Here is a 14,741-nt window from a genome sequence, read left to right as displayed (position 1 = left end):
TCTTGGGAGCCTGCCTCATTTTTCCGTAATTTCTTACCGTTCTGTAAACCTCTTAATAAAGTTTACCTTCTCACTCTGGCAAGTGTCTGCATCTTTAGTCTCTACTGGCCTGAGACAATGAACTTGGACTCGCACCTTGGGCCAAGCCCAGTGGATGGAGAAAGGCCGTTGGCCTTAAGGCTGGTAACAGTCTCATGTGTTCCTGTCACCATCCTTTCCTCACCGAAATGGGCTACATTCCTACCTAATCACCAGTCAAAATAAAACCTTGGTTTCTGAGTGGCTTCTTATCAAGTTGTCCACAGACTAGAAAAGAAAGTGATACTTGGCTCTTCTAGAAGCCAACTGAAAAGTGCCCTCATCTTGTCCAAGAATAAACAGCATCTCATTGCAAGGTCACACATACCTAAGCTTCAGTTGGAGGATGCAATGTCTCTCAACGTTATTCAGGAATAACAGGATTCCCAAGCCCTGGAATCTCCGAGGTGGTGTTCAGAAGCCTGCCTGAGCTTTGGGTTCTATATGCTCCCCCCGCCCCCATCTATAGTTTTGAGCCTTTCTTCTCTGTATCACTCTGTCGGTGTTCCTGTTACAATGTAGCTAATTTGTTTATAATCATCCCTCTGAGGAGACGGTCTCCCTCACGTTTGTAACCCCAGAATTTAGCAAAGAACTTGGCACAGCCTGGGCTCTCTATAAATACCAAGTGAGTTTAAAATGGGGCTTTATTTCCTGGCTGGAATTTACCTCTCAATGAGTTTATTGATTCTCCACTGTGAGCCAGGAGGACAGCAAGAAACGGAGGATCCCTCACCTCCAGGGAATTTGTGTTCCTGCTCAATCCAAGATCCATGATAGCAGCTGGCGTTGACTGAGCACAGGCGTTGAGCCAGTAGCTTACACACGTCCATGATTCTGTGTCTCCATATTGCTCCTGAAGTCATACAGCTGTCACGGGGCAGAGCAGGTGTTGTGTGTGACCCCAGTTACACATGCCCAACGGCTATGTTGAACGAAACCACAAACATTCGTAGCTCTGCCTTGAATCAGAAAGCAGGGTGAGACTCTGTTTTCAGATCTGAGAGACACCGATTTGGGGGGAAGACAAGTAGGTCTGACCAACCTGGGGGTGGGGCAACTGGGTTTTCTAGGTGATGAGGTTGTGGGGACGGAGCTGTCTCTGCCTTCTTTGAAAGCGGGAGAGGTTTTGGTTTCGTCTTCAGATCTGAACATCCTTTAGGCTGTTAGCCTTAGCCTCACTAGACAGACATCCACAATGCTCCAAACAGATGTTCCCTGTCGCTTCCTCTCCTCTCCACATCCTGGGGACGGAGAATAGGGGTCTTGAGTAAAGAAAGGGGAAGGCGAAGAGGAAGGAGAGCGAGCTGGTGAGCATCCCAAGCTTGGTGATCCTGCTGCGAACCACACCCTCGGCTTTTGGCCTGGTACCCCAAACCCTACTTTGAACTCCCGCCCCTCTGAACCACCACCAATGCCCGGCCGAGGAGCGCGCAGGAGGTTGCGGATTGGTGGACACTACGGTTGCCGCGGTGACGGGTGGGGTCCGTGGGGGTCCCCGCGCCGGGCGGGGCTAGGGCTGTCCCTGGTCCCTGGTGCCGCCTCCATCTGGGTCTCCACCTCCCGGACCTGCGGCGTTGGTGAGGTCCGGAGCGCGGCTTCCCCGCGGGCAGCGCAATGGGTTGCGGGAACTCCACTGCCACCAGCGGGGGCGCGGGCCGAGGTAAGCGGTGTGCGGGGCGTGGGTCCCGCGGGAGAGGTTGCCGCAGCGGTGGGCGCGCAGTTCCCTCGCCCCAACCCCATTTTCGAGACTGGAGCGTTTCTGGAAAGACCGAGTGGGAACCAGTGCCCCGTGCGGGGGCGGTCACGCTCGAATTCAGCGGGGAGGATTGTCGCCTGGGTCCTGCAGCGGGCTCTGCACCCTTCTGGGGACCAGAATTTCCCGGACACGTCTCGGGTCCCTCACCTCCCCTTTCATTGGGGCGCCTCCAGGCCTCGCCCCCCTCCCCCGCCCCAACCCCTTTGCTCCCAGACCCGGCACCTGGAAAAGTGCAGCTGAGCAAGTCAGGACTTTTCTGGGGCTGGGGGTGGGGCCGAGTGCCAGTGGGTTTAGAGCAGCAGCCGGCGGGGCTCCGGAAACGCATCCGTGTGGGTCTGCTTACTTAAGACCCACCGGGCTGCGCTCTCAGGCTCTCTCCGAGAAGCTGCGGTAGCTAGGCGCTCAGATTCGCCTGATAGAGCTTCGGTATTGGCCTTTCTATTGATATATTTTCACTTACAAATATATTCAAACTTGTCTAGGCATTGATTCATTTCGTTGATTGGCAGGACAGGGCTTCTAAGATTTCCCTGGCTAAGCCCGGCTTTGTATCAAGCGACTTACTGTAAGATGCAGGTCTTCTGATTAAACTAGCCGATGTTGGATTTGTTTGGGGTTATTCTCTGCTGACGTATTTTCAGCGTCTTTTTTTGGACAGGATTCCCTAGCTTCTCTAGCTGAGTTCGGTCATGCCACAGCCTACCCCAACCAGCTAGTACAAACAGTTCTCCACCCTGCAGTGTTTACTGAGCTAATCAGGATGCCCTGCTAATGATTTTGAACCTTGGGGCTGTCACTTCCCTTAGCCAAGACCTTGAGGCTTGGTAGTTATTTTTATTTCTGATTGTTTGAAGTACTCGGGTTTGAACCCAGGGTCTGATATTGCACACATCGGGCAGGACTTGGACCACTGAGCTCTGTTCCCTGTATTGCTTTTTTATTTTGAGATAGGGTCTCACTAAGTAGTCCACGCTTGCCCTAAACTCCCCCTGCTGCCCAGACTGGCCTTTAATTTGCGGTTCTCCTGGACCAGGCTCTCATGAGCTGGGATGGAAAGGCCTGCAATAATAGCAAGCCTGGCTAAACTTTTAACATTTCCACATCGGGAAAATCTACCCAAATCACTGACCACAGTTGGTCTCTCTTTTGTGGCTGCCAGTGTCATTCTTGTGGACTATCAAATACTGTGAAATATCAAATTCTTGTGGACTATCAAAACACCTATCAAATAGGTGTTTTGGTTGTGAGAGCTACAACCAAAACACCTGAAGTCTAGGCCCAGGGAAAGTTTATCTGTCCCATGTGACCTTCAGTGTCTTGAGTTAAGGTCTGCCTTGGTGATCTGCAGACAGCCACTGGGAAGCAGATCTTTCAGATTCATATAGCAGTGACTCAGCTTAGTCAGTATCATATGCAAATGAATACAGGATCAGGATTCAAGCAGAGACTGGCCATGTTTCCTCGCAAGTGGCAATCAGCAGAGTGTCAAAGCCTCAGCGATTGCTGGTGTCTAGGTCCCAGGTTCTGTGTTTCCGTGTAAGCCTACTGCACATGTGCTAGGCTGTAAAAAAAAAAAAGGTTGAAAATGTTAACAAACAAACAAACAAAACAAAAATTGGAAGAGGGATCCATAGCAGATTTTCTTAAAAGTGGAGCAAGTTTGTCTCTGTGTGTGTGTGTGTGTGTGTGTGTGTGCTATGTGGATGTAGGTGCCTGAGAATACCACCAGAGGGCATCACATTCCCTGGAACATTAGTTACAAATTGTTTTGGCCACCACAGTAGTGCTGGGAACCAAACTTGGTTCCTCTGCAGGAGCAGGAAATGCTCCCGATTGCTCCGTGCTTTCACATTGTCGTTAGCAGAGCCTTTGTCAGATTTTTGGGGGGTAGTGGGAGAAGTTACCGTTGTTAAGTAAAGATCAGAACAATAACGAGGCAGTTGTGAATTGTTAACACACAGGTTGCATCGCAGTGGTAGTGTGGCCAAACAGTCTAGAAATTGTATTTTGGGCCGGAGATGTAGCTCAGTTGATAGAGGACCAGCCTAGCATGCACAAAGCCTTGGGGTCCATCTCCAGTACCTGATTAACTGGACATGGGGTGTGGGTCTGTGAAGCAGGTGGGAGTATCAGAAGTTCAAGGCCATCCTCAGTTGGGCCTCACTTTCCAGTGAGCTCAAGCTATCTTAAAAACAAAAACAGACAGACAACTTACCCCTCTCCCAACAAACCACGAATCACGTTTCTTCTGCCCAGTGTTGGTGATCTGTGCCTGTCATTCTACACTCAGGAAAAGAGGGGTAGGAGGTTCACAACAAGTTTATGGCCGGCCTAGTCTATATGGGGGGGGTTCCAGGCCTTAAGAAAAAAAAGAATCCCATTTCTTGCGGAGGGAGAGGTGGGTGATTCTATTTACAAATATTTGGCTTTTTTTTTCTTTTGAGTAGATGTCTCCTTGGGTAGAGGGAAATTTAGCTACACTGAAAGAAAATCCCTCGAAGTGCAAGTCCTTAACGACCACTTTTGTTTGTGAAGAACGAACGTGCAAGAGCATGCTGTTCCCTTCCTTGCTCTTTGCTGAAGATTACCTTACTGTTCAGAGAGAGCAGGGTAGGGCGTACACGCTGTTCGCCGGGAAGGAGAAGGCACCGTGAGTGGGCGTGTCTGCATCCTCATCCGTGTGTGGGCGTGTCTGCATCCTCTCTAACCCTTGGCTTTGAGAAGTCGTTCCCGAATATTCCCCAGCCTGTGTGTCCAGCTGGCTGGTTTCAGGATTTGGCCATTGGTATGTTCTGTCTGTCAGCTGGTGGCGGCAGGAATTTTAGTTTCTGAAAGGGGCTACGTCAGGATGAGAGCCAGAAGGGCACGGAAGGAATGCCCTGACGCGAAGATAAATCTGTCCCAACTGTGAGCTGTGACTTCCGTGTCACGGTCTCTTAGGGCCAGGCTGCAAACCTGTCCCGAGCCTATGAGATTCGGTGAATAGATGATGATGATTTAAATGATTTAAAAGGCAAAGAGAGGTGAGGAGCGTTGGTGACCTTGGACTGGGAGCTCAGGCTCACCCACGGCTTTGCCCCTCTGCCGGGCTGCGTGGCTGTGGGCATTTCACGTTGCGTTCTGAGCTCTGGTTCCTTTATCTGTATCGTGGGGGATAATTGGATGAACTCTGTTTCCTAGGGCCAGTGTGAAACTCCAAATCAGATAATGGAGGGAAACACTGTAAAATGAGATTATTATATTGCGGTAAAAAGTTATTAGTATGTTGAAAAGATGGCTTTGGTGAATATTTTTTTTTTCTACAAGAAAATGACAGATCTACTTTTGTCTCAGCAGGCCTGAAATTACCATTATAAACTTAATTTTAATTTTTTTTTTGTGACAGTCTCACTATGTAGTTCCGGCTCACTTGAAACTCGCTATGTAGATAGGGCTAGCCTCAGATAAACCCCATTTTATTCCCTATGTATTCAGGCAAAGCCAGATAATTATTTCTCTTTTCTCCCGGCTATCTGGATCCTTGCCTTTCTTGGCTGCGGCCTGGTGAACTTGGCTAATATGACGGGTTGACGCGCAGCCGTGGGCTGGAGTACATGTGGTTCGCTATGTCACATTAGTGGAGAAATGGAGGATGTGGCCTCACGGCCACGAGGAAGGAAACACATGCAGCCCCTTCCCGGCTGTGCCCTCGACTTCAGCTCACCCATGCTCCACACCTCAGTGCAGAGCAGGGGATGGGGCAGCCAGCAGGGGAGGATTAGAAAGTGCAGCTAAGCTTCCTGACTGTTGAGGGGCTGAGCAGGGAGGCTGTGTGTGAGGACAATTGCTGCACCGTGCACGTAGAATACGCGGAGAACACCCGCGCGACAGTGCTCGCCAGAGAAGCTTCCTGGAGGAGCTGAGCTGTTCGTGCGGATGGGGGACCCTTTCGAGCCTTCAGGAGCTTTGCATTTTAAGTTTTTTTGTTTCCATTTCTCCCTTGCAGTGCTGTCTGTCCAACTCGGGATCTTGCCATTTGTATATGTTAGGCCAGCACTGTCCCACCGCCTCGCGGAGTTTCCTCCTGCCCATCTCTCTATTTAATTCTGGAACCCTCCATCGTCTTGCCTTGGTCTCCACAGCCCAGTTCCAGAACTTTCCCACCACCCTCAGGCGCAGCTCATTTTGCCTCTTTGGTAGGAGCACTTTCTCCCTGCAGGAATTTGATTTTTTCCAACTCAGAGCTACAGAAGACGGATGCTTGCGGTTCCCATTCTGTGATGTTTGAGCACATTTCATCCAGAGAAACTGCTGTATAAAGTGGTCTGTCTGGAAGGGTTTGGATATTTATTCCAACACGGGGAGCTTTGGGGTGCCCCTGCCCAAGCAGCCAGGAACTCCTTCTGCTCTTCCTCCAGCTCTTCCCTCAGGAGGCAAAGACCAAAGTCCTTACTCAGTCTCTTTAAAAAAAAAATCACGGAGAAGGCTGGGCACAGTGGCTCATTCCTTTAATCCCAGCACTCAGGAGGCAAAGAAAGAGGCCGAGACAGATGGATCTCTGTGATTTTGAGGCTAGCCTGGACTACATAGCAAATTCTAGGCCAGCCCGAGATTATATAGTGAGACCTTACCTCCAAATTCAATAATCAAGTAAATAGGTAAATGAAAAAATATTACACAGAGGACTGGGGATTTGGCTCAGCTGGTAAAATGCTCGCAATCTCTGAAACCTGAGTTTGATTCTCAGAACGCCGTAAAGAAAGCTAAAGGGGTAATTTAGGAAATGCAAGTTATTAGGATGTGTAAACGAAAGTTGTAAGATCTGGGAATGATAAAAGAAAATATTTGAGGGGTGGAGAGATAGCTCAGAGGTTAAGAGCACTGACTGCTCTTCCAGAGGTCCTGAGTTCAATTCCCAGCAACCACAAGGTGGCTCACAACCATCTGTAATGAGATCTGGCGCCCTCTTCTGGCCTGCAAGTATACATGCAAGCAGAACACTGTATATGAAATAAATAAATCTTAAAAAAATTTCTAAAAAAAAGGAAAATATTTGACATGTAAAAAGAAAGAAATATGTTTCAGATATCTTTCTCTTGCTATTTTTCTGTTATGTTGAGACTCCAAATGATTTTAATATTAATTAATAAAATCCTAAAAAAAATAAAAAGCTAAAGGGTGGTGATATACAGCTCCGGGAGAAGAGGAGACAGGGTCTCTGGAACTTTGTGCCAGTCCTCCGGTTTACCATACTCGGTCAGTTCCAGGCCAGGGGGGATCCTGTGAGTACAGATGGGTGGGCCTCGAGGAAAACCACCCAAGGCTGACCTCTGACCTTCACACGCACATGCATGCCTGCACTCACAGACGGGTATTCCCTCATGTATACAAGCTGTATAGGTATACACTATTGAGTGAATATTTGGAGTGTGAACCAGAAAAATCCCTTTCTAAGTAAGTCAGAAAAATCCCTTAAAAATTCCACTGGAGTCAGGGGAGATTTCTCAGTGGTTAGAGCATTTGCCACATGGGTGTGGGAACTGGAACCCACAGGAGAGCTGGGTGGGCGTGGCAGCCACCTGTAACTCCATCTTTTCCTGTCCTTCTCCACTTTATTTTTTAAGTCAAAGTTTCTCACTGTTCTGGCCCAGAAATCCCAATGAGCCTTTGGCCTCTGTATACGGCCCTCCCACAAAGCTGGGGTTACAGATAAGCCGGCCCCCCTACAATGCTGGGATTATAGGAAAGCTTTCCCTCAACGCTGGGGTTACTGGCAAGTTGGCCCCCCAATGCTGGGGCTACAGGCAAACTGTCCCCCACAGTTCTGGGGTTATAGGCAAGATGCTTCCCCCAATACTGAGGGTTACAGACAAGCTGGCTAGCCTCAGTGAATAAGGTGGAGAGAGCTTGAGGAAGACAAAATGTCAGCCAGGGTTTCCACATGCCTGTGTACCCATACACATATGAACATGCAAACACACGTGTGCATATACATGCACACACACATGCACATGAAAAAAGTTCCAGGATTCCCAGATATCTGCAATGCCCTGCTTCAGTGCAGGCTAATTGTTTAAAATAACCAGGCAGTTATTTTAGAAGCATTCGGCGTGTGCCATTTGAACCAATTATAATTTTTACCAGAGATAGGCAATGGGCAACCATCTGGCCTTAATTTTGTGGGCGGCTTATTGTCACAATGCTTCTGATTTTAATATAAGGGTAGTCAGAAAGGGAGGAGCTTAGCAATCACCTCATTTTACCAGTGCCCCTGGGGAGTTAATACAATGCTTTGGGGTCCAGTTATTTAGATTAGTGACCGCATTGTCCTCAATTAGCTAAGTAATTGTTTTCCCTTTAATGTAAGCACCAAGGTCCATCCTTGATTTGTGACAGTAGACGGTTTGTTAGTGTTGGAGCAGGCTGCCAGTGCTTAGCTTTAGCCCATGCCTGGGGGGAGGGGGTGGTGGAAGAGTTGGATGATGTCATCAAAGTGGTCTTTTGTATCTTACCTTACTCTGTCCTCCTGCCTCTAGTGCTGGCAAGGCCACCGGCACTTCTTCCTGCTCTGTAAGCAGCTGCACTGTTTTCTCTCTGAAGCACGTTTTGCTGGAGAGCTGCTGTCTTGTCCTTTCTTGTCTCATGTGTGTCCCTCCCCCGAGGGACATCTTCCTGAGAGCCCCTTCTATTTAGTTATAGAAGTATCCTTGGCTTCTAGACCAATCTCTAAAATTAAATAATTGTATTTTAATCAATCAATCAGTTAATCAATTTTTGTGTGTATGTATGTGTATGTGCATGTGTGTGTATGTGTATACATATACAGATGTGGTGGCCAGATGTTAAAAGTCTTCCTCTTTTTTTTTTCTCTGTGTAACAGCCCTAACTTTCCTGGAATTCGCTTTGTAGACCAGGCTGGCCTCGAATTCACAAGAGATACATTTACACCATCATTTCCTCCCACCCCCAACCAGAGACAGGGTTTCTCTGTGTAACAGGCCTGGCTCTCCTGAAATAGGCTGGCCTCAAATTCACAGAGGTCTGCCTGCCTCTGCCTCCCTAGAACTGGGATTAAAGGCGTACACCTAGTTTATACCTTACTTTTTTTTTGTTTTTTGAGACAGGGTTTCCCTGTAGTTTCTAGAGCCTGTCCTGGAACTAGCTCTTGTAGACCAGGCTGGCCTCGAACTCAGAGATCCGCCTGCCTCTGCCTCCCGAGTGCTGGGATTAAAGGCGTGCGCCACCACCGCCCGGCTCTATACCTTACTTTTTAAGATAGTCACTTCCTGAACCTGGGGCTTAGGTTTGAACTAGACTGGTTTCTAAGAACGCCGTCTCTGCTTCCCCACAAATACTGGGGTTACAGGCATGTGTTTCTCTGCGTGGCTTCCCCGTGGATCAAATTCCTTATACTTGTTCAGCCAAACTGCCCTAACTCCTCAACCTTAAAACTTATAATGGATTTTTTTTTTAGCATTCTAGAAATACTTATTTAAATGAATGAGTATGTTTGGGAGACAAATACAGTGGAAAATGAAGTTCTAAATTATGCGAGCACTCTGTGACTGATGAAGAAATTGGGAAAATGAGCTGAAACCCTGAACAGTCAGGAAAGCCTGCTTGCAAGGGGTGGGACCAGATGGATTTTGAAGACTCTGTAAGATCTGAATAAATAGTAAGAGTAACTGGGCTAATGTTTATACAGGGTTTAAACAGTGCCTCCTCCATTGAATGGACTTGTTAGAGTTCCATAGAGAAAGGCATTCACAAATGACATTGAAGGAGAGGGGGTGTGTGCTTACAGAAGGGTCACGATTCAAAGAGGTTAATGGAGCCTTTGAAGTGCCGAGAGTGTCTGGGCTGAGGTCCAGAGGTGGAGGTCCTGAGGCCAGAGCTGGAAGACTGGCTGCGGAGCGAGGGATGCAGGTGTGGATGGAGGAGAGGATGAGCAAGTGAGTCAAGCTGTTTGGGTAGCAGGAAGGAGGTGCTGCTCACTGTGAGACTAAGGTAGGGGGGATGGGAGGGCGTCAGAGATGGCAGGGATGAAGAGGGAACTGGCAGTTACCTCTGCTTGGCAGTCATCTCAGACAGAATCATGATATTCTCTCATCCTTCACGTCACGTCGTTCATTCTCTGTCCTCAGAGCTGACACTGTGACCCGCTGAGTTAATCACTTCCACCACGAGGGACTTTCTGTGGATGGCCGTGGATGAGGTTAGGCTACAGCAGCTTAGTGTCAAGGTTTTATCTCGTTTGGGGTGTGTGCGTGTGCGTGTGTGTGTGCGTGTGTGTGGTGCCTGGAGGCTTGAGGAAGACACCGGATAGCCTGCTCTCCTTCTCTACCTTATTTGAATGAGTCTCTCATTGAATCTGAAGCTTGTCACCTGGGTTAGACTGGCTGTCCAGTAGACTCCCCAGTGCTGGGGTCGCAGTCAGCGGTCACGCTTGTCCATGCCCTGCTTTCATGGTGCTGGGGATTTGAACTCAGGTCCACGTGGGTCTGCAGCAAGCTCTCTTACAACTACACTATTTCCCTAGCCTTGCCTTTATTTTTCCTTTTCACTATTCGAAAGTTAAAGTATTAAAAGGACAACCTAGAGACAAGGAGCTGTTCTGTGAGAGCATCTGCACTCATTGACATAGTTGTCTATCTCTAGGACATGTTGACCTGGAATTGCCTCTTCATTGTTGTAAGAGATGCAGCTTTCGAATCCGTATTGTTTTCGCTGGCTTCTTTAAAAAAAGAAAAACTAAAAACCATTGTCTTGAACTAATGAGCTGTTGTTTTATTTCCTCTGACCAAATAGAAAATATGATCTAGATTTAGAATCATTGCTGGTCAGAGGGACCCGTGTTAAAAAATAAAAGTGTTAATATTAAAGAGAAGTTGGTTTTTTTTTTCCCTGTAGATTTCACAGTTCTCAGCAGGATTTTTCTTTTAGAAAACAGAGTGAGGCGTTTTGCATGTTTTTATCATTTCCCATAAGTACCAAAGGTATTTAGGTTTCTGATTGCTTATTCTCTAAGAAGGCTTGTGAAGCTGTACTAGATTGTTTTCTAATGTAAAAATAAATGGATGCTATTCTCTTAGAAGGGATAAGGGTTTAGGATGTGGCTCAGTGTAGACCTCTTTGGCTGGGGTATGGCTCAGTAGTTGACCTCTTGGCCTGGGGTGTGGCCCAGTGGTAGATCTCTTGGCCTGGGGTGTTGCTGAGTGACAGTACTCCTTCTTGGCTTGCTGGTTTTGATGCCCAGTGCTTCATAGTGGAGTGGGGTGTGTGTGTGAGGGGGAAGATAAGTATTCTCTTGGCTAGTGTGAGGAACCTCTCATATGAACAGGTGTGTAAATTTGAACAATACTAAGAACATCTGGGTAACCTGATTCATAATTCTTCATACTCACTAGGTATGGAGGAACCTCAAAGGGTCATCTGCCTGTTGGAACCAAGACGAGTGTGTGTTTCTTCCAGCTACCAGGCTGACGTGGTGCCTTGCATCCTAGCTGGCCTGATGGTTCTCCAGGAACAACATTCTGTTTGTTCTTATCTGGAGTCCTTTTGACTATAGATTTGGATTAAGAAAGCATGATCATTCTTTTCATCTGTCTGGAGATGCAGATGTAGATTAGACAGCAATGTCTTTAGCCCAATGAGAGGCGCCATAAGTCGACACTTAGAAGAGAACCAAAAACAATTTAAAATCTTGTTACTGCTCTACCAGCTTATCCGAGCTCCGTTGCTCAACGCCCAAACTCTGAACGTTTGAAATCTTAGTGTAACAATAGCATAGAAAGGGGAAAGAAATAGGAAACGTTTCCCATTTTCATATATCTTTAATCACTTACTCATACCTTTACAACTTGCATTTTTATATCTTAAATCGTTTTCTGAGACCCCCCCCCAGAACGTAAGCTTTCACACCCGCAGACCTTCATACATCTGAAAATATTTTCTTAGACCTTACGTAGATTTTAGCCCTTTTTCTTTTCCTGTAATCACTGGAGATGCAAGTAGTTTATTCCAGAGAGCAGTCACGTTCCTTTTACGACCTGTCTATCTTTTAATGTGAAGCCTTTTAACAAGACAAACCCATTTGCTTTTTCTCAACAGGATAACCTAGTAGCTCCAGAAAAAAGCAAGGCTTGATTGTTACATTTGAAATGAGCTAACAAGGCGGCTGCAGCCTTAGGGAGGAACCTAGATTTACCTGCTCCTGCTAAGCCGACAAAACTATAGTTAGCCTAGCCGTCAATACCGTCAGAGATCTGAGAAGGATAGATTGTAGCAGGAGGTACAATCCAAATGTATCAATTAAAATGACAGAGACTAGCCCATTATTAGACTGTCATCCCAGGCTCCTGTGATCTCCATGGAGTTGGGGGCAGAGGTTCCAGGGCAACATCAGGTTTCACCTGCCATGCCCAGAAGGTGAGAGGTTTTCCCACGGGGGGAGGGGGGGAGAAACATGGGAGAGACTGACCTTCCTTTGTTTAGGCAAAGTGGGGCAGTCAACTCTCAGTGTCCTGCTTGTCCAGAGTTTGGGCCAGGTTCTGCGGCAGGTGTGGCATTAGGGCAGTCTTGCCCTGTGGTTAGCATTACCACAATCCAGATGGAGTCTCCATGGTGCTGCAGCATCTTCTTTGGAGACCTTGGGGCCACTGCTAGAAGCTGCGGGTCTCTGTCATAGTAAGCTTTTCCATTAAATATTTTAAATGCCATATTCAGCAGATCTCTGGGAAGTTTGAGGACCATTATCTATTTTTTTTTTTTTTTTTTTTTTTGTTTTTCGAGACAGGGTTTCTCTGCAGCTTTAGAGCCTGTCCTGGAGCTAGCTCTTGTAGACCAGGCTGGTCTCGAACTCACAGAGATCCGCCTGCCTCTGCCTCCCGAGTGCTGGGATTAAAGGCGTGCGCCACCACCGCCCGGCCCCATTATCTATTAAGTATATGTGAGCTAAGCAAACCTTGCTTGTTTTTAGTTACTTGATTTAGGCTTCACCCTGAAAACATGTACAAGAAGCTAAATAAAGCTTTTCTCTGTAGTTAATTACATTAGTGAGTAGCATGACTACAAGTGCATTTCTGAACACATTAGAGAAGTTGATCATTTATAAGGTGACTATTAACTTGCATGTCTTAATTATCTTTAACAGTTTACAACAAACATTTATAAGGTTAGGAGTTAGCTTCACCTATTCAGTTTGAGCCTTAAAAGTAACAATTTCTGAATTTAAGTTCCTTTTATTATCAAAATAAAACTTTTAACTCATGAGCACAGTCCACAGATAGACCGGGAACAGTTTCTTTTTCTTTTTTTTTTTTTTTTGTTTTTGTTTTTGTTTTTCGAGACAGGGCTTCCCTGTAGTTTCTAGAGCCTGTCCTGGAACTAGCTCTTGTAGACTAGGCTGGCCTCGAACTCACAGAGATCCACCTGCCTCTGCCTCCCGAGTGCTGGGATTAAAGGCGTGCGCCACCACCGCCCGGCCCGGGGAACAGTTTATTAAATGATTCATAAGTCATATAAGATTTATCAAAAAATATCTTGAGATTAAGATCTTAAGTGTGACTAGATCCGAAGTAGGGAGAGACATTCTCTAGCCAGCCGTTCTCAACTTTCCCAGTAGTTCCCCATGTTGTGGTGACCCCACCCCCACCACAACATAATTCCCGTTGCTATTTCACACCTGTAATTTTGTCACTGCGGTGACTCTCATTGCAAACATCTGGTAGGCAGGTGGTCCGAGGCTACCCCTCTAAAAGGGTCTTTCATCCCCGCCCCCCCCCGGGTTGAGACTTAGAGGTTGAGAAGGCGCCTCAAGTACTCACCAGCCTGCTTACGCCATCTCGCTGCGTCATGAGAAGGCGCCTCAAGTACTCGCCAGTCTACTTACGTCATCTCGCTGCGTCATAAGACAGGACCAGCCCGACTTCCGGTGTTTAGTGTTTGGTGCTCATAGCCGTGGCCCTTTTTTTTTAAAAAAAAAAAAAAAAAAAAAAAAAAAAAAAAAAAAAAAAAAAAAAATCAAGCCGGGCGGTGGTGGCGCACGCCTTTAATCCCAGCACTCGGGAGGCAGAGGCAGGCGGATCTCTGTGAGGTCGAGGCCAGCCTGGTCTACAAGAGCTAGTTCCAGGCTACAGGCTCCAAAGCTGCAGAGAAACCCTGTCTCGAAAAACCAAAAAAAAAAATTCAAATATTAATAATATAAAATAATAATATATAAAATATAATAATATAAATTATTAATATAAAATATTAATAATATAAAATATTAAAAATATATGACCTGCCGCTTTTCCGGGTAAAACGGGTTTAAAAGTCACATTTCACGTACCTATGTACTCTGGTAATTTTCTCACAGGTTTCCAAACAATTATACAATTATTTAAAAAAAAAAACCAACCAAAGCTCTGAAAAGAAGCACTGTGGAGCCACATTCTTGTACCCTGGTTGCTACTTGGCTTCTCAGGGGCGCGATTGAAAATGAGGTGCGCTTTACAACCCCGCCTTTTCCTGGGACGTGACACCCCTCCTTCCCACTGAGCCTGCTGTGAGTTCACCAGCAGGGAGCCCAGCAGGGAGCCCAGCAGGGAGCCGCTCTCATGGCACCCGGGGCCTGGTGCCTTCAAGGTGAAGTGGATGGAGGGATGGAGAGTTCCTGGTGGCTGATTGAAGTCAGTGCGGATAGCGTGTGCTGGTTGGTCCTCTAAGCTCTGTCTGCCCAGGGTGTCCCAGCCACGAGACACTGCAGCATAATGATTTAGCGGCTATTAGACAGACACTGGAGAGGGGACAAGGACACCACTTGGGACTGTTCTGTGCTGAGCCTGCCCGGCATCATCCTTGAGAATGCCGCAGTGACTTCTGATGCTCGGCCCCTGCGTGGTTGTCTCTCCAGTGACCGTGGACTCAGGATGTGTTTTCTTTG

The 14,741-nt window shown here is 47.1% G+C and overlaps 1 protein-coding gene across 1 annotated transcript in view; it reads left to right on the top strand.

Annotated features, from left to right (window-relative positions):
* Positions 1-1,646: 1,646 nt before the first annotated feature.
* The window catches only part of C17H12orf75 (chromosome 17 C12orf75 homolog), a 37,576-nt gene continuing 24,481 nt past the window's right edge, over positions 1,647-14,741 (top strand). The window contains exon 1 of the mRNA XM_042054259.1: positions 1,647-1,741. Within this exon, the coding sequence (XP_041910193.1) occupies positions 1,696-1,741 (46 nt within the window). The 5' untranslated portion in view covers positions 1,647-1,695. The remainder of the gene's footprint in view (positions 1,742-14,741) is intronic.

This window comes from Arvicola amphibius, chromosome 17 (genome assembly GCF_903992535.2).
Source record: "Arvicola amphibius chromosome 17, mArvAmp1.2, whole genome shotgun sequence".
Taxonomy (NCBI): Eukaryota; Metazoa; Chordata; class Mammalia; order Rodentia; family Cricetidae; genus Arvicola; species Arvicola amphibius.
The sequence above is the reverse complement of the archived record's forward strand: the minus strand, read 5'-3'. Positions and strand labels throughout refer to the sequence as shown.